This window comes from Strigops habroptila, chromosome 13, assembly GCF_004027225.2.
Source record: "Strigops habroptila isolate Jane chromosome 13, bStrHab1.2.pri, whole genome shotgun sequence".
In the NCBI taxonomy this organism is placed as follows: Eukaryota; Metazoa; Chordata; class Aves; order Psittaciformes; family Psittacidae; genus Strigops; species Strigops habroptila.
In genome coordinates this window covers 3,571,289-3,597,769 of record NC_044289.2, presented here as the reverse complement: position 1 = coordinate 3,597,769, position 26,481 = coordinate 3,571,289, and the positions used below count along the sequence as shown (strand labels likewise).

Here is a 26,481-nt window from a genome sequence, read left to right as displayed (position 1 = left end):
TTTGTTCGTTGTGGATGCAAGTTGTGTTGGGCTGGTTCAGCCTGGAGAAGAGAAGGCTCCTGAAGGGGAGACCTTAGAGCAGCTCCAGTGCCTAAAGGGGCTCCAGGAAACCTGGAGAGGGGCTTTGGACAAGGGCCTGTAGGGACAGGCCAGGGGGAATGGCTTTAACCTGCCAGAGGGGAGATTGAGATGAGCTCTGAGGCAGAAGCTCTTCCCTGTGAGGGTGCTGAGGCGCTGGCACAGACTTTTCCCAGAGAAGCTGTGGCTGCCCCATCCCTGGCAGTGTTCAAGGCCAGGTTGGACACAGGGGCTTGGAGCAACCTGCTCTAGTGGAAGGAGTCCCTGTCCGTGGCAGGAGGTTGGAACTGGATGAGCTTTAACGTCCCTTCAACCCAAATCAAGCTGGGATTCTATGAAGAGCTTAGAGGACTGGCTGAGGTACGGACATGGATGTCTACCCCATTCCTTTCCACACACACAGGCCGCCGGGCGCCTGTGCTGGGCAGGGATGGAGGCAGCTCCTGCCTCCTCCTCCTCCCCTGCCCCTCCTGCAGCCCCTGATCAGGGTGCAGAGGGGGTTTTACATCTGCTCGCGGTACCGACCCTCATCGTACCACCCCCACACAGGAGCTGGCCCCACCGTGAGGTAAAGCCGTCTGGAACCACTCTGGGTGGTGGGACCACCCCAGGGCCAGCCGCAACCACAGCAGGACCACCCATGGCCACACTGGGACCAACTGGGCTACCCCAAGGCCAACAGTGACCGCACTCGGACCAGCCACGGCTAAACGGGGACGGACTGTGACAGCCAGGGACAGTGACACTACAGTGTGACCACCCAGGGCAGCACCGGGGCGATCTGGGGCCGCCAAGGGCTGTCCTGGAGCGATCGGAGCGCAGTGGGGCGCACTGGATCCAACCAGACCCAGCTCAGGGCAGCCCCTCGGCGGACCGACCCCTAGAGGCGACCGGCGCCCACCTCCCGCCCAGCGCCACCGGTACCGCCGCCCGCTCCCCGCACAGCGCCGCCCCGCCCCTCGCCCCTCCGCCAACCACAGGCACGGCCAGAGGTGCCAATCATTGGCTGCGGCCAATCGGATCGCCCCGGGGGCGGGCCCTCAGCGGAGGCAAAGTGTGCTGGCGGCTGCGGAGACGCTCGGTGAGTGCGGGTCTGCCGGCAGCTGCGGCAGTGTACGGCGGGGACCGCACCGCACCGCACCCGCTCTGCTTCTTACGGTAGCGTACGGCGGGGCACCGCACCGCTCCCTACGGCAGCGTATTCCGCCTTACGGCACCGCACCCCGGGGCGCCGTAGCGCCCGCGCCCGGCGGGGCCATGATGGCGTGCGCCGAGCTGCTGGCCGTATGCCTGCTCTCTGCCAACCGCGGCCCCGCGCCCCGCCGCCAACCGCTCCCCATCTTCCACGACGTGAGTACCGGCGGGGCGGGCCCGCTGCGAGACCCGGGCACACCGCCGGGGGTGGCGGGGACCAGGCAGCCGCGGTGCTGCCTCCTTCACGGGGGGCGTTGGGGTGCCCCGGCCGTGACTCGAGGTGTGGGTCGTGGTGTGTTAACGCTCGGCGTTGTGTCCTCCTGCTGAATGATGGGCGTCTGCGGGGCTGGAATCAGCCCGCTCCTTCCCCAGCGCCGGCTATGGTGGAGCTGTGGGTGGGACTGTGTAGATGGTAAAAGCTGTGAGACCCCACAGGCAGAGCGTGTCGGTCACCCGCTGCAGCTCCCGTCCCTGCTCACTCTGAAGGTCCCGGGAGTTGTGGTGGAAGATGCTCCTTGTGCAGGCTGGAGGTCGCCCGGGCATCTCGGTGGCTGCGGGTGGCTCGGGGGAGTTGAAGATGCGGATAGTGGCTGTTGTGTTCCTCACCAGACGGGTCCTGGCACAGTGCCTCCCATCACACCGCGACCTCTCCAGCCCTGTGGCCCGGGTGCTGCTGCTGCCGAGAGGGAGCTGTGCCCTGGGATGGGGCTCGGGGGAGGCAGCACCTCTGCCCTGTGGCACCAGGCATGCCTGCCCGTGTGCATGCCTAACTACCTCCCAGGACAAGTGGCACAGCCTGGGTCAAAGCCCACCTCTGCTGTTGGAGCCCACAGAGCTGCTCAATCCTCCTGCTCCTGGCTGTCTTATGTGAGCTGCAGGGTGCCTGGGTCGGGTGGGCAATGCCTGAACCTCCCTGGTGGGCCACCACCCCCTGTGTTACCCTATGTCCAGCACCCCGGGGACTGAGTCACCCCGTGGAGCCAAGAGGACATGTGAGTGGAGGTGCTGCCCCTGCCCTGCCACAGGGACCAGGGAGGAGAGAGCAAGTGAGGGTTGGTGGTGGTGCCCCAGCACCCGGACAGCCCTGGAGGTCCCAGGTGCTGGCTGTCTCCATCCTGTCCTGGTCCATGTGGTGCCACCTCTGTGCCCCAGTTCATCCCAGAGGAGAGGAGCAGGAAATCTCAGGCAGACTTAGGGAAGGTGAATGGAGCGGTTCTGTGTCTGGAGACCTCCTGGCACCCCCAGGGAGCAGCTGGGAAGCACGGCTCGCTCGGCCAGGCAGCTTCCAGCTGGGGGTCAGGGTCCCTCTCCTGCCGGGGCGGGGGTTGCAGACCGCAGGGCTCTCCAGCCAGCGTCATTAACTGCACTAATTACTTGGCTGAAGGGAGATGGGCTGGAGGGGGGTTGGTGGTGACAGCTGTGTTTCAGCTCAGCTCCTCAGGGCACTGCTGAGTCCCACATCTATCCCTCAGGGCGTCATTAAGGCAATTAAAATGGGAAGTGTTAACAGCAGTAGCGGTTCTGGCGGTTTCCCTTCCGCTTCCCTGTGGCTCCCTTTGCTCCCGCCTCAGCTCCGGAGCTTGCCAAGGGGGAGTTTAGTGTCTCTGCTTTAGTACCTGTTTCCAGCTTCCCCCCATGCTGGTCAGGGCAGCGGGAAGGCAGAGCTGCCCATAACAGATCCCGGGTGGCAGCTCGTGCTTCCCCTGGGATTGTCTCCCTGCCTTCAGGAGAGGTGAGGAGGAGGGTTTTGCCAGAGATGCGTTGCTGCAGGCGCGGTACGAACTGCAGTGCTGCCATCGCAGTTGTTTCTCTGTGCAGACATCTCAAGCCTCTGGGAGATTCGTTCCCCAGGCCGGTGCTCGGGGCTTGCTTAGCCCCCTCTTGGTCCATGAGAGCTTCGGCAAAGCCTCTTGGACACCCACCGGTTACCGCCGGAGCCCGGCTGCAGCCCGCCCCGTGTCCCCAGGGTGGCCGTCCCTGTCCATCAGCTGGCATGTCCCTGGCTGCGTGTCCGGTAGCTGCGGTTGCTTCCAGCCCTGCAGGCAGGATAAGCCCAGTCATGTCCCTCCTGCCGGGGGGTGGGGGCTTCATCCCCCAAATAATTGCCGGTTCAGTGCTGCTCCCATCGGTCCCAGTGTGTCTGTCACTGCAGGCACTGAGCGGGGCTGTGGCTGCTTGGACCCAGGGCTGGGGGCTAAGGGGAACGTCTCAGGTTTGGGGCAGTGTCCCTGTGTTTCTGAGGCTGCCAGCCCCTGAGTGCCAGTGAGGACTGCCTGCAGGGCCTCTCCAGCAGACCTGATCCCGTTCCCAGCCTGGCTTTGCATCGCTTTTCCTTGGCTTAGTCCCAGGGCTGCCCTCCGCACCGGGCTCTTGCGTTGGGAGCAGCACTTACCTGCCATTGCCATGCATGTCCCTGCCCGTGGCAGGGGTTGGAACCAGATGAGCTTTAAGGTCCTTTTCAACCCAAACCACCCTGTGATTCATTCTCTGTGCCTTTGCCCTGGGGAAGGGGACAGAGGGTCACTCTGTGGAGCGTGGAAGCTGCTCTGGGCTATTTTTGCTTGGCTGGAGTTGGATCCTGCCTCCTGCACAGGAGCCGTCGGGGTTCTCTGAGACACCCCTCTGCAGCGGGGTTGGCTGAGGACGGGCTCGCTGGAGGCGGTGAGGAGCCCTGCTGCCCCTGGGGAACATGGAGCAGATGTGGCCCTGCCTCGCAGGGCTCTGCTCCAGCCATGTGTGTTTATTTTGAGCTCCAGGCAGCCCTGGTGTGTGCACTGGCAGTGCTTTTCCATCGCACCACTGGAGCACAGGCTCCTGGGCACGAGGGAGCAGCATCAGCTCTGTTTGCTGAGGTTCATGCTGAGTCCAGGATGGGCTCACCCGGGACTTGAGACCTTCTCAGGGGTCTCCCCATGGGACCCCCCCCAAACTGTGTCCTCCCTCTTAGCCTGCAGACAGACCCTGCCGAGCAAGGCCAGCCCGTAAGTGGGAAATATTTGGCCTCACTTGAATCTCCATTTGGGTGACACTCTGCTGTCTTTGGGATGAGCTAGCTGGCTCAGTGACACTTGGAGTCCTAGAGATGTCACTGCATGAGCCAGGTGTCCCTCCAGTGACAGAGAGCTCTGCAGGATGAGGCTTTTGCCTTGGCAGAAGGTGGCATGCCCGAGGCAGGGAGGCGGCAGGGCGACACAGGCACATGGGACCCAGTGGTGCTGCCGGGGAGCCCTGGCATGTGTAACCCTACAGCTGTGAGACCCCTGATGCACAAGAGAGCCCTTTAGCCTGGAGGAAGTTGCTTTAAACCCCAGAGAATGCCCCACGTGTGGGAGCTGCAGGATCCTGTCTCGGATGCTAGAGGTAAAGCTCCAAAGTGAGTCCTGTGGGGCATTCAGAGAGCCCCTGCCCTGCTTTCCTGCACAGGCAGCAGCCTGGCTGCTGGAAGCTGGCATCCTGGAGGGATGGTTACCTGACAGTGCTCCATCCCCTGCAGCAGCTCGGCCTGGTGGGAACTTGCCTTGCTCAGCAGAGCATCCTTTGAGGCTGTGGTTTAGGCCATGGGGAAGGAGCAGGGAGCTCCGTGCTGGGATCAGCACCAGAAAAGCCTCTACCAGTTGCAAGTCAGTGGCTTCCTCAGGCGTGAGCAGCGGAGGTTTCTCTGGGCAGCTGTTTCTTTACCTCAAAGCGATTTTTCAGGGCCATTTCAGTGGCTAAATATGGGCTTGTGGCCTCAAAACACGCTGCGGAGCTGGCGGCGAGCGGTGCAGAAGGGAGCTGGGGGTGGAGGGGGAGCCGGCAGTGACACGTCTTCCTGCAGCAGGGAGAAGAGCTGCTCTGGGGGTGGTTTGAGCAGCGGCCTCTGCTTTGCAGGTGCATGGAAAGGAATACAACAAAGCCCACTTTCCCCTTTCCCTGCCCTTTTTCCTTCCTCATCTTTCTTCAGACCTTCGGATTTCTTTCTCAGCCAGGATGATTAAATGGGGTGATTAAAAAGAAGAAAGTTGCCACGCACACAACTCTGTCGTTGGCTTCGTTAGGATGTGCTGGTCAAAAGCTTGTACTGTTTGGTCTGGCAAGGTGCTCCCAGGCTTTGGAGATGATGCTGTTCCTCACTGGAGCCAGCCCCAGACCTTCCGCTAATTCCTGACGAAAGGGGAGCCAGGCAGGGATAAGAAGCCTCAGCTTTCTCCTGGCTTGGGAACTGGTTGGGAAGCTGGGTTTAGATGCTGAGCTGGAGCAACTGTGCTCTGGGGCAGAATTGGTTACAGATTAATGAATTCCTTAATTATTAATTACAGTGTGTGTGTTGAGGTGTTGGAGGAAGGGTTGTTGTGATTACAAAGTGCAGGACAAGAGCTGCTCCTCGGTGCAGACAGTTGGAGTGTCAGCGGCGATGCACAAAGCGCTTCCGTTACGGAGTGGTTTGATGCTTGATGTTCTTTCGTTTAAAGGGTCTGAAAAATTAAACACTCTCCATGAGGAGGGTGTAGCAAAGCCCTCTCTTTGCTCTAAAAGCTGCTCAGTGTGAGTGCTGGGCAGCTGTGCCGAGAGCTTTGCGCACTGAAGGCGAGAAATGGGTTTGGTTGTTCCCGAAGGGGGATGTCCCGGTGCAGCCCTGGCACTGGGGGTTCCTGGTGGCTCCCCGGGAGGTGGGTTTCCCATGCTGGCAGTGCTGGGTGCCCCTGGCTCTCTGCTCAGCAGTGAGGAGCCGGTGCTGCCTCACTAAACCCTCTCCTGTTTTCTCTTGCAGATCTTCCGGCGAGCTGACAAGAATGGTGAGTGCTTTGTTGTGCCACTGCTGGGTCTGGGTGAAGCAGCACAGCCCAGCCCTGCTGGGAGGTTTGGCTGCAAGAGCGAAGCAGGATAAGGGCAAGCAGCTCTCTGGCTGCAAGAAAAATGCCTTACTGCTTTGCCTGGAGCAGAGGATTGGGAAAGTGGGCTCCCAATTCACTGTCCATGTAGGACAGAGCCCTTCCCAAGCCCTTCTCCTGCCTGCGCGCACGTGATCTCTCATCTGCACTGCTAGCCCAGGGGCCATCAGGCTTCTGCTCCAGCCCTTGTAGGGTTCATTCAGCCTCTGCACTCAGTCCAGGGTTTTCCTGGTGGCCCTCTTTCTTCTGGCTGCCCATGGAGCCCCTGGCATTTGAGAGGCTTTTCTGCCTGGTTTCTAATCTGGCACACAGACACTGACAAGTCCAAAATCACAAGTCACTTCCCTGAGTCTTCCCACCCCCTCCTGGGCTCTGCTTCTTCATAGTAGCTTGCAGGCTCCAGGAGCTGCTTTTGTTGCAGATCAAAACACAGCCCAGGAGCTGAAGCCCTCCTCAGAGGGGAAGGAAAAAGCTCATGAGTCAATGGAGAGCTTTTCTTTCCATAAAAGCCTGATGCTGTCCTCACTGTGCCCTTTGTAATGGTCTCTTCTTGGACAGCCATCGAAGTACTGAGTGCCTGCATCTGTTTCTCTAAACGTTGCAGTGAGGTCTCTTGGAAAGGGCTGAAATTCCCACCTGGAATACCAGCAGCAGTGGCCCTGCTTGCCAGCACTGCTGGGGTTTTGATGGGGACTGGTGGGACATGCTTTCAATGAGAGCTCTGCTCTAATTACTATGCACAACATGCCCAAGCGGCCCACACTGCGGGTGGAGAGGCTGCTGGGAGGATCACTGGGGCCTGGATGCTGCTTTCTGCAGATATATAATTATTCTTCCCTTTTATTTCCCTGCAGATGATGGGAAGCTGTCATTTGAGGAGTTCAAGAACTATTTCGCTGATGGGATCCTGAGCTCGGAGGAGCTGTGGGAGTTATTCAGTGGCATTGACAGGCGTCACTCAGAGTAAGTACCGTGGTGGCACAGAGGAGGGGAGATGAAGGGGGATATAAAACTGCTTGCCTGTATATGGAGGACTTTTGGAGGCGGGTGTGATAAATAGGTTTATCTCACCCTGAGTCCCTCTTGTAACACGCAGATGTTAAAACCCATTGAACACCAGCTACGAGCATTGGTGAGGAGAGAAACCAGACATTTTGAGAACAGTCGTTCTCAGATTCACTGTAGCTCTGTAAATACAAGCATCCATTTAAGATTACATTAGTTTGGAAAATGTATTCCAGAAAAGCACAGCTCTCTAGAGCAGGTTGTATCTGCAGGAGGAGCGTGTGATGGTGTGAGGACGATGCACAGACTGTGCAAAGTCACAGGCTTTGCCACTGCTAACACAGGGAACTGCTTTGCACTTACGTAAGAGCTGCTTTGCACCAGGAGTGGCTCTGTGAGTGTAACTGAGAATTTAGGCCAGCTTCTTTTAAAAAAAGAAACCCCCAACGACAGGAGAAGTGGTTGCACTGAGCCCTGGTTTCCTCTTGACTGGTGCTATCTAGAGGAGTCTATTGGGCTTGGCTGGGTTTCTCATCCCAGTTATTCGCATACTGGCCTTGCTGGGGTCCCTGTGCCCTGCTGGGGCTGTGACCCAGTGGGTTTTGGCACTGGGAGAAACTGGCTGTTGCTGAATTGCCTGTCTGTTCAAATGGAAGGGTGCTGTGCAGGGAGAAGGTGGCTGCAGCTTCCTCCTGGTCTCGGGTGCAGGCTCAGCTCTGACTCCTACCACTTCCCTGGCACCTCAGGAAGCATCTCCTGCCCCTCTCTGATGCTCTTGTCCAGGGCAGTGTCTGAGCAGGTCCCCACCAGGGAGAGGTGACTTGGAACAGCCATAGCTGCACACACTGGTCCCAGGGCTTTGCAGAGCACCTGTGCCATGCCGAGATGCCAGCAGCCACCAAAAGTCACTGAGCCACTGACAGCAGATACCCAGCGGTCCCTGGCTGCAAGTCCCCGCATCATCCACCCAGGGCTGGAGGAGTGGGGATGGTTGACTCCTGCTGGGTGTTGAGTGTTGGGTTGAGCTGATGCTCCCACTGCAGTGATGGGGCAGAGAAGTGGGCTGCTGTTAGCACTTGCCTTTGAGCCTGGCTGCCTGTTGCTGCCTGTCCTGGCAGTTGTGCATGTTGGATGTGGGCAGCAGGAGGTGTCTCCTGAAAATCCCTTTGTCTCTTTGGGCTGTGATCCCAGGGAGACAGCAACGAGCCATTCTCCTTCCTCTGCAAAGGCTCCTTTCCTCTCACTTCATCTTGGGGTGACCTTGGAGTCACCCCCCCATACAATACTGCTGGAAAACACAGATTGCAGCAAAGTTTTAACTGTGCTGTTAACTGACCAGTGAAGATCTGCTTTACCACTGCTGTCAGGTCGGGCTGCTTCTGTCTGTCCAGAGCAGATGAACAAGGCTGACCAAAGGGCCCTGTGTGAGCGGGCTGATCCCAGAGCCGTGCACAGCCCTGGCTGCACTGGTGCTCCCTATAACTCATTACTGTAGTGATGGTGTGGGAGCTGTGGCAATGTGGCAGTTGCAGTGTTTTGCTGGTGACATCCATTAGCAAGGCATGACCATTGGGTCTTTGATCGCTTTCTGCCGTGAAGAGCAGAAGGGACCCTGCAGACAGAGCTGGTTTCCAAATCCCTGCGTTCAGTGACTTGAAGTAAATGTAGAAGATGCCATCTCTCCAGCCCTGTGAGGGTGCCCTCATTTCCACAAGAGCAGGAGGGAAGGTCCAGCCCTGAGGCCACTGCAGGTGCAGTTCCTGTTTCTGTCCTTGGCTGGGACATGGTCCATGTGCATGAGCACAGGGCTGGTGCATGGGACAGCCTCAGTGGGAGCAGGCGGGAGCGGGATGGGGACTGGGAGGTGGCAGCAGGGAACTGTATGTGATTTCTTCAGCTTCATCCCCAGCTCATGGAGGAGGAGGAGGAGGTGGGACCTCCCAGGGAGGGAGCCTGGCACTCAGGTTCTTGTCTGCTAAGAGGCATCCTACCCCCTGCAAACAATGTGGGGCAGCACTGTGTCTGCCAGAGCGCTCTGATGCTGGCTCAGCCTCCTGCCTGATGGGACAAGGGACTTGGAGAGACAGTCCCCAGGGAGCCATGACCCATCTGTCCCCACGGGCTGCGCAGGGAGTGCACAGCAGCAGGTAAAGGAAATCAAGCAGTGTTCAGCACACTGGGCCTCGTAGGGGTCTCTGGCTCTGTGTGCAGAGCTGGAGTTTCTGGCATTTATTTTGGGGTTGTGCAGGGGGACTTGCTCCTTTACAACCTCTGGTGTCTTATAAGGGCTGTGCTGGTGTCCCGTTGTCCCCTTGGCAGGGGGTGTTCAGCCCCTTGCTCCGGGCTGCCTGCTTGCCTGGCGCTTGCAGAGCTGGCTGAAGTTTGCTGCCAGGTTCAGGAGTTACTACCTGAGGTAATGCTCCAGTCTTGCAAAGCTGGAAAGCAACTACAAGCTTTACAAGCAGATCTGGTGTGCTCCTTTCGTGTCCCATAGCTTTTCTGATGATGGGAAAGTTTCACCCTTAATCCAGTGGGTGGATTTGGCAGAGGGGTGCTGCGTTCATCAGGTCTAAGCTGAAACTTGTGTTTCTTTGTCAGTGCCAACCTGATCCAAGCAGAGACAGTAACAGAGACCTTCATACCCAGGCACTCTCCGTGTGTGGGTAACAGAGCACTGCCCAGACACGTCCTGATCCTCGCCCATCACTGCAGACCTGCAGCAGCCCATGGCACTGTGCTCTCCTCCTCTCGCTGCCCTTCCCACCTGGTCTTTCGCTCCTCCTCCAAGCCACCCAGTGCTGGGGTGGGATGCTGTGGCCTGTGCATCAGGCACCTCGTGGGGTCGGGTTCAGGTTTTATGTTTCCCCACCAGGCTTTTTTGTTCTGCATTTCTGAAAAATCGTCTTTTTGGCTTCAAATTGTCTCTGTGATCTAATTCTCTGATGTTTACGAATTCAACACTTCATTGCAATTTGGTACCACAGCTAGGTCCACTGTGTAGTTTAGCTTGGCAGAGAGCTCCACACTGTTGCAGGCAGATTCATCTGCCTGGAAAAGTGCATTTTCAACCACTGAAATGTCTGGGTGAGAAGACACAAATGTTTTTGAAGGGATGAAGAAGCCCCGTTGTTGTAGATGCATCCTGGGAGATGCAAAGCACAGCTTGCTCCCTGAGTGTCTGTGTCTGTCTGCAGCCTGGCTGGATGGGTGGCAGCAGAGCCCAAGGTCTCATGGAACCACTTTGCAGAGAGTCATAGAATAACTGAGTAGTTTGGGTTGAAGGGACCTTAAAGCTTCCAACCCCCTGCCACAGGCAGGGACACCTTCCACTAGAGCAGGTTGCTCCAAGCCCCTGTGTCCAACCTGGCCTTGAACACTGCCAGGGATGGGGCAGCCACAGCTTCTCTGGGAAAAGTCTGTGCCAGCGCCTCAGCACCCTCACAGGGAAGAGCTTCTGCCTCAGAGCTCATCTCAATCTCCCCTCTGGCAGGTTCAAGCCATTCCCCTTGTCCTGTCCCTACAGGTCCTCGTCCAAAGCCCCTCTCCAGGTTTCCTGGAGCCCCTTTAGGCACTGGAGCTGCTCTAAGGTCTCCCCTTCAGGAGCCTTCTCTTCTCCAGGCTGCCCCAGCCCAGCTCTCTCAGCCTGGCTCCAGAGCAGAGCTGCTCCAGCCCTCGCAGCAGCTCCGTGGCCTCCTCTGGTCTTGCTCTAACAGCTCCACGTCCCTCCAGTGCTGGTGGCCCAGAGCTGAACACAGGATTGCAGGGGGGGGTCTCACAACGTCATTACAAATGGCTTTGGACTGAATGTTGCAGTGCTGTATAGGTTGCATGTCGTGTTTGCAGAGGACTGTGAAACCTGCCCAGGGGAGTGTTACAGGGACCTCATGTGTCTTTCTGTCCTCACGTGTTTGTTAGGTAAATTTGGGAATATAAGGTCTGGCAAATCCTCCTTTGCATGTGAGTGGTCAGAGGGTGGTGGCAGGAGTTGCGTGCAGGCTGCCCAGACCCTTGTGCCACAAGTGGAAGAGTTGGGAGTGCTGTTAAAAACTCTCAGTGGAAGTGACCTCTGGCCTCTGGTTCTGTGGAAGAAGGGACTTGTGTGAACTTTGCTTCCCTCTCTTTAGGCTCAGAGCTGCGGTGTGTGGCAGTCTGTGAATGATGGCGAGTGAATCACTGGGTGGCACTTCAAAGGTTTGGGGATGGCAGCAGAGGTTCCCAACACGATAAATGATAAATATAAAAACTTCCCATCTGCTTTGCTGAGCTGATTGCTGTTTTCTTGCATCAATTCCAGGCACATTCTCACCAAATCCCAACAGCATAATGATGACAAGATCCTTCATCATCAGTTCAAGCTTAATTACAGTTAATCAGTGGTTTGAGCACAGTCAAAATACAGCTATGTGGAAATGTGGAGAGGCTCAGGATGAGTGTTTTGGAGGCAGAGGATGGCTCTTCTCTTGGAGTGGGAGAGGGGATGGATGGCAGAGAGAGGAGTGGAGCAAAGCCTGTTGCAGCCCAGCAAAACGGGTTGGGATTTGATGTGCAGTTCTAGTTTCTGATGTGAAGTAGCTTCTGGTAGCATGAAAATGGCACCATCGGTCCTGTGCTTTGCTTGCAGAGCTCTGTCCTGCCCTGAACGGTGCCCTGGGGCTGCTATGGGATGTGGGAAGAGGTGTCCAAGCAGGGCGGCTGATGGGAAGCACATCTTCCCCTGGACAACTCCCCAGGGGCTGACTTTTGCCACAAGATCTCAGCGATGAGTTCAGTGTTCAACTGTTCACCGGTTTAGGTGTTGATCAGGTGCTTGTTTTTAAGCAGTGAACAGACAAGATGGAGTTATTAATGATCTCTGGGCTCTCCTTAGGAGCCCCAGGGTTGGAGTTGATGGTAGCTCCTTGTCACACAATGCTTGCTCACTGGAGCTGAGGTGGGGAATGAGGCAGTGGGTTGAGCTGGTGCCACCTTCCTGGTGACCCCAGCCCCAGGGTCTCAGTGGGGGCAGATGCAAAAGCCTGGATAACGTATACATTGCGTGTTTCACTGTGTGTTTTGTTACCTCATGTCCATATCCCCCCTTTTGTGGCTTTTACCCATCTCTAGGCTGGGAATAAGTGGCTGCAGTTACTGCTCCAGCTCACGGCTCTCGCAAGCAGTGCTGTGGATGCTGCAGTGCCAGGTCACTGGTGGCAGAGCAGCAGCAGTGGCTCTGCAGGCTCCAGGCAGCTTTCAGGGATCAGTGGAAGAACTAAGAAGGAGAAAAGCATTTTTCCAATCAAAACTTGTGCTTCAAGCCCCCGTCGCTCCATCCAGCAGAGCTGGGGTTGGATGTGTGGAGCTGCTCGGGGAGGGGATCAGCAAAGTTTGCTGGAGTGGAGACGGCAGAAGAAGGGGCTGTGACTTTGCTGATTTATCTGTATTGCATCCCAAGGGAAACACTGTTTGTTTTCATCTACTTTCAAACCTGTCTGCAGTGCCAGGACAGTGCAGCAGAGAAGCAGATCCTGCAGTAGGTGTTGGAAACAGGAGCCAAATCATATCCTAAACCTGCCTGTCTCCATTGCCTGAGAAGGCATCTGATGCCATTAGCTAAACAAAGGGTCTGCAGTGAAGCCTCACACCAATATTCATCATTTGAAGCACTGCCTATTACTAAAGTACACTGAGTGGAAGCCCAGCAGAAAGAGACACAGGAACCAGCCTTTGATGTTGAGGGGAAAAGCTGTAGAAAGATTTTGCTTAAATAATTATACCTGTTCCTGGCATGGTATTTTGGACACTGCACACTCTCCTCTAATTCTGTCTCAGGGTGTTTTTGCCCCTTTGCCCTGTGAGCAGTGTCAGAGGGGACACAAGGTGATGTGCTTGTGGTTTGACTTCGCCTGGGCAGCATCACTGCTGCCATCCTCGTGCTTGGAGCCCAGCAAACTCCAGGTATCACCAGTTCCTCCATGTGTGACAGCACTTAAACACTTCAAAAAGTCTCTTTCGTGCTCTCTTCCACTTTCCCAATCAGGATTAGAACTGGTTGTGATCATTATGGGGATTTTGAGACAGCAGAATGTCTTGAGTGGAGGCTGATTTGAATACGTGATGCCGTGGGGCATGTCCCTGCAGGCTCTGCAGGGATGCTGGGCAGCACAAGCAGCTCTGCCTCCATGGCTTTGGCCACCTGAGTGGATCCAACCACTTCATGCAAACCCATATCCCATCCCAAAAACATGTGGCTGTTTGTGGATGTTTCCTCCTCCTTCTCCACCCCAGCAGCACCTTTGTTAGCAACAGGAGGGACCTGTCCAAGCCCTGCAGGGGTGCCAGCACTGACTCTCCATCGCAGTGCTCTCTGTTTCTGAAACGGGATGTGGGGCTGACCCCCGCCTACAGGTATTTGGACCTAGATCTCTGTTTTAATGGCCTTCACATCAGGAACAAGCCCTCTCGTGGGTCCTGAAGCCATCCAGGGAAGGGGAGGATCACCTGTGGGGCAGGCAGGAGAGGAGGGGGCCTGTGCCATGGGGCAGCCAGCAGTGAGGATCTGGGCTGAGGTGAAAGGGGGCAGGAGGAGGGAGCCCTGGCCGAGTGCTCCACACCTCTGGGAGAAGAGGTTGGGTTGAAGAGGCAGCTTCTGGGGCTGGTCAGCTGCAGGGCACAGAAATGGGGCTGCCTCATGAGCCCAGGGGCACAGGGCACTGCCTTCCCTGCCCTCCATCCTGGCCTCATCCTGCTGTCACAGACACTCACAGCACATTCCAGCTCAGGAGATGCTGGTGGAGCAGCTTTGCTTGCTGCTTCAGCTCCCAAAGCAGAAGTGATGCTCTGCAGTCCTGCCTGGGTGCTGAGCACAGCTCCTGAGCTGCTGCCTCTAAACTCGTGCAGCCTTTTCTTTTCCTGGTGAGCAGTCAGTCTGTTGGGGGTCAGGACAAGCCCTCAAGACCCTGCTCACTACAACTGCTCTTCCCAAACTAGCCACCACATCTAACAAGAGCTTGTTTCTCTGTTTCTTGCAGTAACGTGGACACAGAGAAATTGTGTGGTAAGTAGAGTGATGTTCAGAGGGATTCCCCTCTTGAGGGTCTGTGGTGGGGCTTTGTGCACGTCTCACCTGGGCAATCAAGTGGCATTTGACAGTCCCTGTGCCTCAATCCCAGCACAGAGGGCATCCGTGCTTTTCCCAAGGGGAATGGGACATGTTGTCCCTAGGGATAGGAGAGGACTCTTCATTCCAGCCCAGGTGGGATCATGACTCTGGGGAGACAGTGCAGGGCTGTGTGCAGGAGGCAGCAGGGGCCGGGCAGGCAGAGGTGAAGGTCTGTGGTCTTCTCACTGTGCTCTTCTCTCCTGCTCCAGATTATTTCTCAGCGTATCTTGGAGAATACAGGAATGTGCTTTCCGCCCTGGAAGCCCTCAACTCTGCGGTCCTGGCAGCCATGGACAAAACCAAGCTGGTAAGCATGGGCCCACGGGAGGGTGGTGGGGCAGGCGGGTGGGTAACAGAAGCTGTGGTGATTTTAGCTGCTCGCTTAGGTTCAACTTGGGTACCAGAGGCAGCAAATGTACCTCCCAGTTCAATGGGGTTACCTGTGTGTGCTTTGGGTGTCCCCATGTGCAGGGAGTGCTGCAGCAGCACAGCCTGCAGCACACTGGAGGACAGGGAGCTGTGCTGGAGGAGCAGAAGGGTAGAACTGGTGCTTTAGTGCTCTGGAGATGGCTTCTTCCTCGGAGGGCTCTGGCAGTGGAGGTTTCAACAGCTCCTTGCGGACCACTTGCAGCATCCTGCCTGGGGATGCTGTTTCTGGGAGCATCACTGGCAACCTGTGTGGTTGAGCCAAAGCAAGGTGTTTACCACCAAGCACCGTGTGTGAAGTGGGGACACTGGGCTGACCCCAGCAGCTTGTGCTTCACACAGCCTGTGCTCACAGCCACAGAAAGGGGCTGCTGCATCGGGGGCAGGAGGGCAGCTCCGGGAACAGCGAGGTGCTTGGCAGCAGGTAGAGAATGGTGAAATTCATAGACTTGTGCCAAGTTCATCCCTGCAGTGAGTGCTCTCCCCTTCCCTGCAGCTTATACTGATAGGAAGCAGATTGAAGGATGCTAATAAGGACAAGCAGCCTCCTGCTCTGTGAGCCCCTTGCCTCTGCATGGAGAAGTCTGCAGTGCACTGCCTGTGCGCTAAATACAGCTGTGGACAAGCAGTGACCAGCACTGGAAGGGACCCTCCTGGGCCCCCTTTGCATCTGGAATGTATTAAGTGGTTTAGCCGTGTGCCTGGGGCTGGTGCTGTGTTGCAGCCATGGGAAGGGCCAGCCCTTGCATTCCCTTCAATGGCGTGGTTTGGTGCTTGTGGGAAGTGGATGAAGGGCATCCACTGGGATGGGACAAAAGTGAGGGAGGGATCCGGTCCCTCTCCCAGCTCTGCAGAGTCATCCAAGTGGTGTTTGTGCCTCTCTAGTGTCAGTCTGGATCGTGCCTTCTCTAAGTGTTCCCCTGGCCAGATCCAGCCTCAGCAGCATCTCCCTGTTCACTGGGAAATGTTATGCCAGGAGAGGGAGTCACTTGAAAATGCATTTTCTCTTTGATTCAGCTGCCCAACCCCCTTCACAGTTATTAAATACAATCCCAGAGGGAGAGAATTAATCCTCTTCAGAGCATTGCTTTATTTGTGTTCTTTTCTGGTTTGTCCTTTTTGATAATGAATTTGTCTATTTATGTATATCTCCAAAGCACAGTTACTGTCTGCCTCACAGTATTACCATGATGCATTCATTCCCTTCATAGTTTCTGGTGCCACAGGTGTTCCCTGGAAAAGAGAAGCAGGTCTTCCCTGTTGAAACAGATTTTTGTGGACCCACTTTTCCACCCCTGTTTGGATGCGCTGGATCCCGGAGCCGGGGCAGCCTCATGGTCACAGTGCTGCTCTCACCAGGGCGAGGGCTGCTCTGCTCCCTGAGCTCCGGGGTGCTCCAGGGCACATACTGGCCTTCCTGGGAAGCATCCCCCTGTGCTTCCCTGGTCCGCTGGGTTCCGAGCAGGGAGCGGGAGGAGAGGGCAATGCTCCAAGCCTGCAGTCAGGGCTCTTGCAGAGCTGTGGGAAATCCGCCGCTGTTAGGGGCTGGCAGAGGTGATAAACGCTGTGTTCTTACCTGCTGTGACCTGAACAGATTCCCATGTTTGTATTTCCAGAATGGGACTTGATCTCGGGTTATTATGGGATTAGTGGGTTTATTAGGTTGGATTTTAGCCAAAGCTCACACCTCTCGGAGCCAGGGCAGGGGGCAGAGAACAGACGTTTCCCATATTACATGTCTGTCTCTCACTTCTGTTAATTCAAACACCTCTAATGCCACCTTGGCTGAGCACTGAGAGCCCCAGTTTGGCAGAGACCTCCCTGCTGGAGGAGATGCCTGAAGCTTCGTCCCGGGGAGCAGCTCTTACTGGAGGTGCAGCCGTGCTGTGTGCTGAGCAGACTGGGAGAGACCCGCCTGCTCCAACAGCCCTCGCCGTAAAGCTCTGCTTCCAGAGCAGGGCTGCGGAGCCAGCAGATGTGGATCTGCAGTCCTCATATAGTGGACATCTAGGCACAAATACTCCACATGTATGGAGCCAACAGATGTGGGTAGACGTGGAGCCAGTAGATGTGGCTCTACAGTCCCTGCCTGTTTTCCCTAGGCTGTATTTAAGAGAGCTCTGCATGACTCCGGAGGAGGCAGGGATACCCAGGCTAGCTAGAAGGAGAAATAGTTCTCTGCTTTGAGCTGGGTCTCACTGGTTGAACCACAGCATCTCTTGGTTTGGACATGATCCATCTCTGGTAGTTCCTTGCTTTTGTTGCCAAGGATGCTGGAGAGGGGCTCTTCATCAGGGACTGTAGTGATAGGACAAGGGGTAACAGGTTCGAACTGAAACAAGGGAGGTTCAGGTTAGATATAAGGAAGAAGCTCTTCCCTGTGAGGGTGCTGAGGCGCTGGCACAGGGTGCCCAGAGAAGCTGTGGCTGCCCTATCCCTGGTTGAAGACCAGGTTGAACAGAGCCTTGGGTGACATGGTCAAGTGTGAGGTGTCCCTGCCCATGGCAGGGGGTTGGAACTGGGTGATCTTAAGGTCCTTTCCAACCCAAACCATTCCGTGATTCTATGTATGGTGGAAATACCTTGAGAAAGGGTCTGACATTTCTCACAGAGGACCTTTATGCTTAAGTCTTTCCATTCTCCACTTTGCAGGCACTGCAAATTAGCCCATAAATACCTCTCCAAGTCTTATTTCTCCTTTGGCAGGAGTTATGCAATCACCTATTCCATTCTGTCCCAAGCTTAATGATCATCATAAGAAACTAATAAAACCTCTCAAAAGCAGAATTACAGCAGCTCTTGGCAACTTTGGGGCTTTCATCTGGGTCAACAGAGCTGAAATTCCAGTCCACGACCAAAAAGCCTTGTCTCGTGCTTGCGGAGTTATTTCCTCCCTGACTCCTTTCCAATGGTCTTTGCTGCGAGCAGAAAACCCTGTGCTTGGTGAGACAGAGCACGTTTTTATTGAGCCTCTGTTACAGAGGGGTTTGAAGTGTGGGTGCAGCACTTGGCTTGTGCGCCCCAAAGCGAGGAGGGGGCTGGGCAGCTGAGCTGGAGGGAAGGTGCATTTTCCAATGGATTCCCTCCCCTGGCATGGGATTTTCCAAGTGGCTGCAGGCGGGTGAAGCAGCATTTGTGGTTCTCTGGAGAGATGGTTATTTCCATCCTCTCTCGGGCATGTTCCCCTGGGTGTGCTGTGTCTGTCGAGGCGAGAGACAGGCGGCAGCTGCTCGTCGTGTGCAGTGCTGGCCCCAAACACTGACGTGTCCATGTGGGACCCTGCTCTGCCCTTGGAAGTGGCTTGGGGTGTGCTGGGACTGGGAGGATGGGGAGCTTCAGAGCCGAGTCCCCTCCGAGCACAGCGTGCCCTGGGCTGGTGGGTGGGTTTGGGGGGTGGCTGGTGCCTGTGTTTGGGGTGCAGGGACTGCAGTGGGGTGAGCTGTGGGGCTCGGGACAGGTAGTGAGAGCGGCTGCCTGCTCCTGTGATTAAGCTCCATCCTCCAACACCATCCAGAGAGGACATGAGGATCAGGCCACCCTTGATGAAAGGGGAGAGGATGGGGAGTGCTGGGAGGCTGGCTTGGTTCCGGGGCTTCTCCCAGCACATGGCCCTTTGAAGGGGAGCGATGAAGGGGAGAGGCATCCGGCCCCTGTGCAGGGGGAAGCGGCCATATGCCGAAGCTGTGGGGGCCCCAGCAGGGGCTCGGCAGGATGCGCTGGAGAAGGGGGTGCACCAGAGGCTGCTTGCTGTGGGAAGTGTCCTCTGTGCACAAAGAGTGGCGACAGTGTCTGGATTGGGACCAGCTCCCAGAATGAAGCAGCCTGTGCCCGGCCATGCGGTGGGTGAATGATGTATCCCCCCATGAACCTCGGATCCTTTTCTGATCATCTGCTGGTGTGGGTCAGTTCACTACAGCAGCAGTGAAGGCAGGCGAGTGCTTTTCTGCCTGTTCACCGAGCTGAACCTGCTCCCTGAAGCACCAAATCAACTTTATACCCAAACTACAAAGTGGGAATTCAGTTCCCTGGTTCTCACCAGCTCATCCTCTGGACCTGGGGCTGAGCCGCTTCAGTGCCAAAATGAGAAAACACCTCCTGGAGTAAAGTTGCTGCAGTGCTGGTGCTGTGAGGACCTTCTGCTCCTCAGCTTGGCCCTCCCACCCCTGTGGTTCCCCGTGGACCTCAGGGTCCTGCTGCATGGATGGCTGGAAGGAGCTTTCCCCCTGGCTGGAGCAGCCCTTCCCTGTGCAGGCAGTGCATTCCTAAAGGACAGCTCTGCTGCAGTGCTCTGGCTGTGCAGCGTCAGGACCTGGCTGCACCCAGGCAGTCAGCGTGGCCTCGATTCACAGCAGGAGCTGTGGGAGTGTTGCCAGCACATCAGGCACATGCAGAGGAGAGTGATGGGACAGGCACAGAAATAACCTGGGCTGTAAATGAAAAGCAGTTTACTTCTTCTGGAGCGTTTGCATTGACCTTGCCCTCCCGCAGCAGCGCAGGAGCTGGCCCTGGTTCACCACCACAGCTCTGCCCGAGCAAGGCAGCGTGTTGGAGACCCTGCTCCTGCCCTGTGGTGGGATGCTCTGGATGCACCATCTGCCTACTGGAATATCCTGTGCATGTACTCAGCACCGTGCTCCTCGTACTCGCCCTTTGCCATCCATGCCTGCTGGAAGGATGTGAGTGATGCTGCTATGGAGCCCCCTGCCCAGGCTGCTGTGCCCCTCTCTGGGTTTGCCAGCACCTGAATCTGGCAGCCTGTGTCATGGAACAGGGCATTCAACTCCAAGCACATCCTCTCGGGAAAGCCAGGAAACATGGAGGAGCCCCCTGACAGCACGATGTTACCCACCATGTCCCCCTTAGTGTGGTCGGGTACCTTCTGGAGGCTCTGCCAGGCCAAGTGGTGGAGCCCTGGGGAGCTTTGGTGGAGCAGCTCCGGTTGGAAGAGCGGCTCCGGGCAGCAGAACCGTTCCTTGTCCAGGGTTATACAGTGCCCATCAGGGGCCTGAAATCTGGCTGGGTGATGGAAACCTTGGTTCTGGAGGTCTCCTTCATAGTCCATGGAGACATAGCAGCATTGCTTCTTCATCTGGATCACTGTCTTCGTCTTCAAGGCCTTCAGCGCCGAGGGCTCGTTGGGGCTGTCCATCAGCAGGCTGTGCAGGTAGCTGGAGAGGAAGCCACCAGCCACCCCCAGGCGGTAAGTGGCCTCCCTGCAGGTCTGTCCCAGGCACACGGAGGTGATGTGGGACACTCCGGCTCCAGCCTCCACGGCCAGACCCGTGACCCTGCCATAGGCGCAGAGGGAGAGGAACCCGGTGTTGGCCACGTGCAGGGCTGGCACCCCGAAGCGCTCGAAGAGCACCTCTGCCACCTTTTCCCTGTTGGTGGAGGGGCACGATGGCGAGTCAGCCATGAGCACTGGCTGCTCCTCTGGGGGAGCTCTCAGGCCGCAGAAGAAGAGGTGGCTCCATAGGTTTTCCATGCTGTCCCAGTCCTCAATGATGCCCTGCTTGAGCGGGTAAGACCTGGGTGCCACGGCGAAGCCTGCCATGCTTTCAGCAGTGCTGTGGTGCTGCTGCGCCTCCCGTGTGGTGCCTGCGCTGCAGGGATGTAGGAACATGGTCCTTAGCACAAACTTGGGCTGCTTCTGGCCTGCAAAGCCTGCCCGGGTGAAGCTGCTGCCGTTGTCGATGACGACTGCAGGCTTTAGCATGGCAAAGTCCTGAGGGACGCTGGGGAGGGAGGAAGGGCCTCACCCTGCAGTGGGACAAGAGGAGTCCTGTGGGGACAAACCAGGCACTGCAAGGGAGGCTGTGCCTCAGCCCCAGTGGAGGGCAAGTGCCTGCTCTGGAGGTGCTGTCTCTGGGAACATGCCTCAGCCTTTCCTCCTTGCTCCCTGCCTCACTGAGCATCCCTCCTTGGGTACCTCATCTCCATTCTTGGGGATATTCCTCAGGCCCTTGGGATGTCCAACAGTGCAAGGACAAAACTGCAGGTTGTTTTAAGGAAGCCAGTGGAAACAGGACAGGAAAGAGTGGCTGGAGCAGGCTGCAGGGAATGGCGCTGCCAGCAGTGCCCGCAGCACATGGAAAGGAGCAGGCCATGCTCACAGGGGCTGTCACTCGCTCTCAGTGGGCGACGTGGGGACAGGCTGTGGGGTGCCCCGAGCACAAGCGCACACATCACGTATTCAGCAGGGATCTCTTCCCGTTGGAGCAGAGAGGTTTGGTGCTGCCTTCCCAAGGAAAGAGGGCATGAAGCCCCTGCGCTGCCCTGTCCTGCCAGTGGTGGGTGCTCCCTGCAAGGGGCTGCCTGCACCCGGGGACCACTGCAGGCTCAGCACCACCAGCCTTGTCCCGGGAGCCCCACTGAGGGTGCAGGTAGGGAGCTCTGTGTGTCCCGCAGCCCTCCCCGGAGCTGGGGGCTATTCCTACAAGTGGCCATTACCTTGTGGCTTGGAATTGTCCATCTGTGGTCCCCTGACGCCTGCGGTGCGGTTGCTGGGCCAGGATGGGGTTATCGCGGTGCCTTCCCTGCTGTGACCTCACAGGCACGCACCCAGAGGATGCTCCTGTCCTGCAGTGTCATCCCTTCCTACAGTAACTCCAAATGTGATTGGAATCCAAAACATTGGGTTTATTTAACGCCAACCCCTTCCAGCTGGGACTCTGCTCCCCCTGACAGAGCCCGAGGCGGCTGATGGATCCTCTCCCCTTCCCCACAGAGGTACGAGACCTCCTCGAAGATGGAGCAGTTCCTGACGCGGTTCCTGCTGCGGGAGACCCTGCAGCAGCTGCAGTCCCTGCAGGCCTCGCTCGAGTGTGCCGTGGACACCGTGGAGGAGCAGGCGGGACGGGACAGGTAACGGGAGCAGGTCCTGCCCTGCCCGTGGGGGTCACAGTGTGGGGCAGGACCCACACGTCCCCCTGGGAGGGACATCTGGGAGCAGGATCTGCCCTTTCTGAGCCTGCTGTGAGCTGACCTGTGTACTGAATGACTTCAACCCCTCCTTTTGCATCTTATGCTTTCAGAAAGGACATAAAGAAGCCCGAGACCTCGGTTGGGCTGAGGTCAGGGAGGCGATGTGGGCGCAGAGGACAGAGGAACGTCTGCCTGTCTCCAACAGACCCCTATTCTGGGATGCTAACGACAGGTACCTGCAGCCCGGCCATCCATCGGTTGGTGTCTCTGCCCCACTGGAGCGGGTGTGGGAGCAGCAGCACAGAACAGAGCCTGGACCATCTCACCCACATGCCAGCTGGAGCTTCTGTGGGATGTTTTATCTCTGGAGCAATGGGAAAAGTTTAAGCAGAAAAATCAGTGTTTTGGTTTAAATAGGAGGTTTAGAAACTCTTGTGGTTTCCTGGGTCTTGAGCAAGCTTTTGCAATGAGGAGCTTTGTCAGTGACATCTCTGCCCTTCCCCACGCAGGCGTTTGTGTCGAAGACAACAGCCAGTGGATGGCGCAGATCAACAGGCTGCAGCAGCTCATCGAGAAGCTGGAGTGCAAGGTGTGTGCTGGGGGGGCAGCTGAGGGGCTGCCCGTGCTGCGGGTCAGTGCCAACAGCCCTGGAATTCCATCCTGACATCATTACAGAGCTGCACCCGGTCACCAGCCCCGGACTTGCAAAGCTGCTCGTCCCCTGCTGCCTCCAGAGTCCCCCTTTTCCCCTGGGCAGGGTCTGGCTGACCCTCCTCCATGGTCTGTGCTGATCTGACCAAGTCAGTCTGGACCCACTGAGCCCCACAGATGAGCAGGTCTCATCCCTGTTCTCCCAAAGGAACATCCAGAGTGGTTCCTGCCCGTCACTCTGAGCTGGCCTGGGGGTTACTGCCATGTTTGATCTTGTTGCAAAGTTCTCCCAGTGATGGTGGCTTTTGCTGTGGTTAAATGCAGAGCCCGCGCCTGGAGCCGCTGAAGGAGGAAGCGATGTGCAAAGGAAGAGATGCAGTAAGTCCCTGTCGTGTTCCTGGTGTTTGCGGTGACCCTGCAGCGTGCACAGGTCCCTAGTCCCACTCACACAGCCCGTGGAGACTGGAGTTACTGGGGTGAGCTGCTGGCTTTGCACTGGCTGCCCGGCCACACAGCAGGATGGGATCCGAGCTGGGAGCATGGGACCATCCATAGGGCAAGTGCAGCTCCATCAGGGCCATGAAGCCCTGGGCAGTGGCCATGGGCAGCCCAGAGGAAGGCAACGCTCCACTTATGAGTGCCCAAATGCCCCAGGGTTGCTCCGAGCACCCACAGACCATGCAGAGCCCCAGAGGAGGGTTCCCAGGCCCGTTTCAGTGGGGCGAGGACATAGGGAATGGCAGCAGCCCCAAAGCAGGACCCTGCCACCAGGGGCAGGAGGGGACACATTGTCCCTGCTGACACTGGTCCACTGTCCCTTCGCAGCACATCCTGGTGGCGAAGAGGCAGATCTCGGTGGCAACCAGCAGCATCGAGGAGTTCCGCCAGGCCTTCAGGTCCTACACGGAGGGCACGGCCGGGCAGAGCAGCTGCCTGCAGTAAGTGCTTGAACACAGCACCCTCGCGGCACAAAAAGGGGTTCTGGGGAGTGCTTTGTGTGCTGGTCAGGGCAGGGGTGGGCTCGGTGTGCAGAGGTTTGACCTAGCAGAGAGGACAGTGTCTCTAACTGCAGTTATCACCCCACCTCCTGCTGCAGGTCCTCCCAGCAAGGACCACAGGTCAGTGTCTGGCAAGGAGAAGGGTGGTTTTACTTGGTTTTATTGCCAGCTGTGGCTGTGGCAGGAACATGGATGTGTTCCTCCAGCACTGAAGGACTTGAAAGTAATGGGGGGGAAAGCCAAGGGCAGAGCTCGTGTTAGAGCATTGCTTTGTGCTGTGGGTAAGTGCTGGGGGAAGGAGAAGCAAGCGCTGTGTGGGACCAGAGCTGAGGCTGGAGCCGGGTCTGGCTGCAGTGCACACCACTGGAGATCACAGAGCTGCTCCTCCAGAGGCGCTCCCCTTCTCCCATGGGAGATTTTGAGCTGGAGATGTTCGTGCTCTTCCCATTTAAAGTGTCCTTTTTCAGCTCTTCAGTTGCAGCAGCACAAAACCGCGTTTTCAGTCCGCACAAAAGGAAGATCCTTGTTCTGACACGTGTGGCACAGAGAAGGGCAGGTTTTGTCCTCTGGAATCGATGGGCTTTTCTGTCAGGAGAACAATTAGTGCAGACAACGGGGTAGCGTTGCATGGGCAGCGCTCTCCTCGTGAGCGGAAAGCTGGAGCGGAGCCCAGGGAGGCTCCTGGGTCACAGCAGGGAACTGCTGTGGGGAATGTGGCCTCGGAGCTGTGGGTGAGCTGCCTCGCTGTCCCCTGGGCCGGTCCCTTCCTGCAGCAGCTGGAGGAAACGTTCATCCTCAGCTGGAACTGATGATGCTGCAGCCGGTGCAGATGGTTCCCCGCACCCTGAGCCGTGCTCCCGCTCCCCGCTGCTCCCTGCTCCATCTTCCCATGGGCTGGAAGAAGCCCCAGCCCAGTCCTGCTGCAGGCGGGAGCGTGGGAAGCGTTGGCCAAGCAGCATCACTTCGGGGGGCAGCGAGCCGGGGGGTTATGGTGAGATCTCAGCTCCTTGCACTTGGGCCTCAGTTTCTTGCCATGTGAGGGGTGAGGGATGACACGCTCCTGGTCCAAAGGGCTGGCGGGGTGAGCTGCTTCCTCAGGCTGTGTGCTGCAGTGCCGGGGATGGGCTAAGAAACACTTCATAAACCACTTTACTCGCTGGTTTGTGGCAGCAGCAGGTTTAACAGCTGTAAAGCTCCTGTGCTGCCCGGCTCTAGGAACTATGAAGCACGAGGGATTTGGGTTTGGGATCCCCTGGAGCCGTGTGCCAGCCCAGGCAGCCACAAACTGAGGATGAATCCATGCAGCTCTCTGACAGCCCGGGCCCGCTGTGGCTGCTCGGTGCCAGCCCCCCCAGTCAGTGTCACTCAGTGTCGCTCCTGTCCCGCAGCGTCTCCGCCTGCAAGCTGAGGGACGAGGCCTGCTTCATCCTGTACGAGTTCTGGCAGGACGCGACCGCCTGGAGGAGGTTGGAGCCTTCCCTCGTGTGGGGCTGGGTCCGGTGCTCTGGGTTGGGGGGAGTTTCCTCCGGGGCTGCCCCAGGACCCCCCCCTGCTCCCTGTCCCTGCACAGCACATCCTGCTGCTGCTGCTCCTCAGCCCAGTGCATCCCCGGGGCTGTTTGCTCCATCCCATGGACATTGCACACAAATTCCTGGTAAGGGATTTGGGGAGCGGGGAGGGATGTGCTGCTCGGGGAGGTGAACAATGAGCCCCGTGCATGGGCAGGGGTCCTGCACTCAGCCCCTCTCCTGCAGCCCCACAGCCCCTGACCCTGCGCCCTGTTCCGCAGCCACTTGCAGTCCAGCTGCAGCAAGACGTTCCAGCGCTCCATCATCAGCTTGCTGGAGTCCCCCGAGCTGCTGACCACCATGCTCTTCCCAGGTGAGGGCTGGGGGGGCCAGGGGACCCCACACTCCTGCTGTGGGGAGCAGGCACCGTGGATCCCTCCAGAGCAGAAGCTTGGCTCGGGGATGATGGACATTGATTCCCGAACCTGAGTGAGCCCCGTGTGCCCCGCTGGGCTGGGCTGTGCGTGCTGGCAGCACTGCGGGGCCTCTGCTCGCATGAGCTGAAGGCATCTGGGGTCTCACTTTATTTCCCCTGAGCTCTGAAGCTGCCCTGCAGAGCACTGGCCCTCCTGGGTTACTGCTCAGTGCTGCTGAGGCAGGGGAGAGACCAGGGAAAATGCATGTTCCCCCTGGTACTAATGGAAATCTGGCTGAGATGTGAGGAACCAGGAGAGCTTGGTGACAGGTAAGTCCCAGTTAAGCCCCAGTTTGCTGTTACTTGTGTAAAATAACATGAAACACGGATTAACTTGGACTAAATCCCAGGCTGGTCTCACTGACCACATTCCCAGCGCTCCCCCGTGGAAATCCCTCCAGCTCGAGTGGGTGACCCAGCTCCAGGCCATGCCCTGGCCATGCTCCTCACCCTGGGGTGGTGGGTGCTTTAGGGCTCGGTGCCAGGGACTTGCCAAAGAGTCTCACCTGCAGGGCCGGATCCCCTGTCTCTGCCGCTCCATATCCCCCCGCTGGTCCTGACTGCAGCTCCCGTTGCTGACTGCAGCTCCCTGCCTCTCTCCCCAGCATCCTGGTGGATCATGAACAACAACTGACCCTGGGCAGCCGCCTCCAGGACGCCGCTGGCATGTGGCAGACATGGAGCCCTCAGCACAGCCCTCACGTTCGTCCCCTCCGTGTCCCTCATCCCCTCCTGCAGCCCGACCCTGTTCCTCTTTCCATCTTATTTATTCCCTCTCCAAGCCATTCCCACTGGCACCAGTGGGAGCTGTGGTCGGGGTGGCCGTCAGGTCCTGGGGAGCACAGGGCTGGTTGCTGTGTCCCTCCTCTTCCTCCCCATGCTTCTCTTCCTCCTGGCTCCACAGCGTGCTGGGGGGCACGGCTCTGCCCGGCTGTGGCCTCCCCAGCCCTGGCAGTGGCTCTGCCCATGGGGCCGGTGCCTTGTGCACATTGTGAACAGTGTTTTATAGGAACCATTAATGGAGTATTCCTGGCGGGGGGGGGACGGCTCAGCCCTGGCCACGTGCAGCCATTGCAATGGCTGCGAGCCTGGCCTTGTGCCCCCCCAGCCGTGCCCGTGGCTGTGCACGTCCCCAATAAACCACTGCCCCAGTGCAGGGGCTCGAGCGCGGCTCCGAGCTCTTGCTTCATCCTGCGGCTGCACTGCCATAAAC

General features: G+C 57.6%; 1 protein-coding gene across 1 annotated transcript; it reads left to right on the top strand.

Moving 5' to 3' along the window:
* Positions 1 to 1,119: 1,119 nt before the first annotated feature.
* On the top strand, positions 1,120 to 26,438 carry NECAB3 (N-terminal EF-hand calcium binding protein 3). The gene is made up of 13 exons (XM_030503504.1): positions 1,120 to 1,428; positions 6,023 to 6,047; positions 6,998 to 7,106; positions 14,156 to 14,181; positions 14,496 to 14,593; positions 21,440 to 21,576; positions 21,747 to 21,868; positions 22,146 to 22,225; positions 22,612 to 22,665; positions 23,113 to 23,225; positions 24,674 to 24,751; positions 25,075 to 25,166; positions 25,874 to 26,438. The coding sequence occupies exons 1-13, from the start codon at positions 1,336 to 1,338 to the stop codon at positions 25,900 to 25,902; spliced, it is 1,056 nt and encodes a 351-aa protein (XP_030359364.1). The 5' UTR covers positions 1,120 to 1,335; the 3' UTR covers positions 25,903 to 26,438.
* Positions 26,439 to 26,481: the final 43 nt, after the last annotated feature.

Coding starts and splice junctions, on each gene's coding strand:
- NECAB3 (XM_030503504.1), top strand. CDS start 1,336: ATGATGGCGTGCGCCGAGCTGCTGGCCGTATGCCTGCTCTCTGCCAAC. Junction 22,666..23,112: donor TGTGCAAAGGAAGAGATGCA/GTAAGTCCCTGT, acceptor GTCCCTTCGCAG/CACATCCTGGTGGCGAAGAG. Junction 23,226..24,673: donor GGGCAGAGCAGCTGCCTGCA/GTAAGTGCTTGA, acceptor CCTGTCCCGCAG/CGTCTCCGCCTGCAAGCTGA.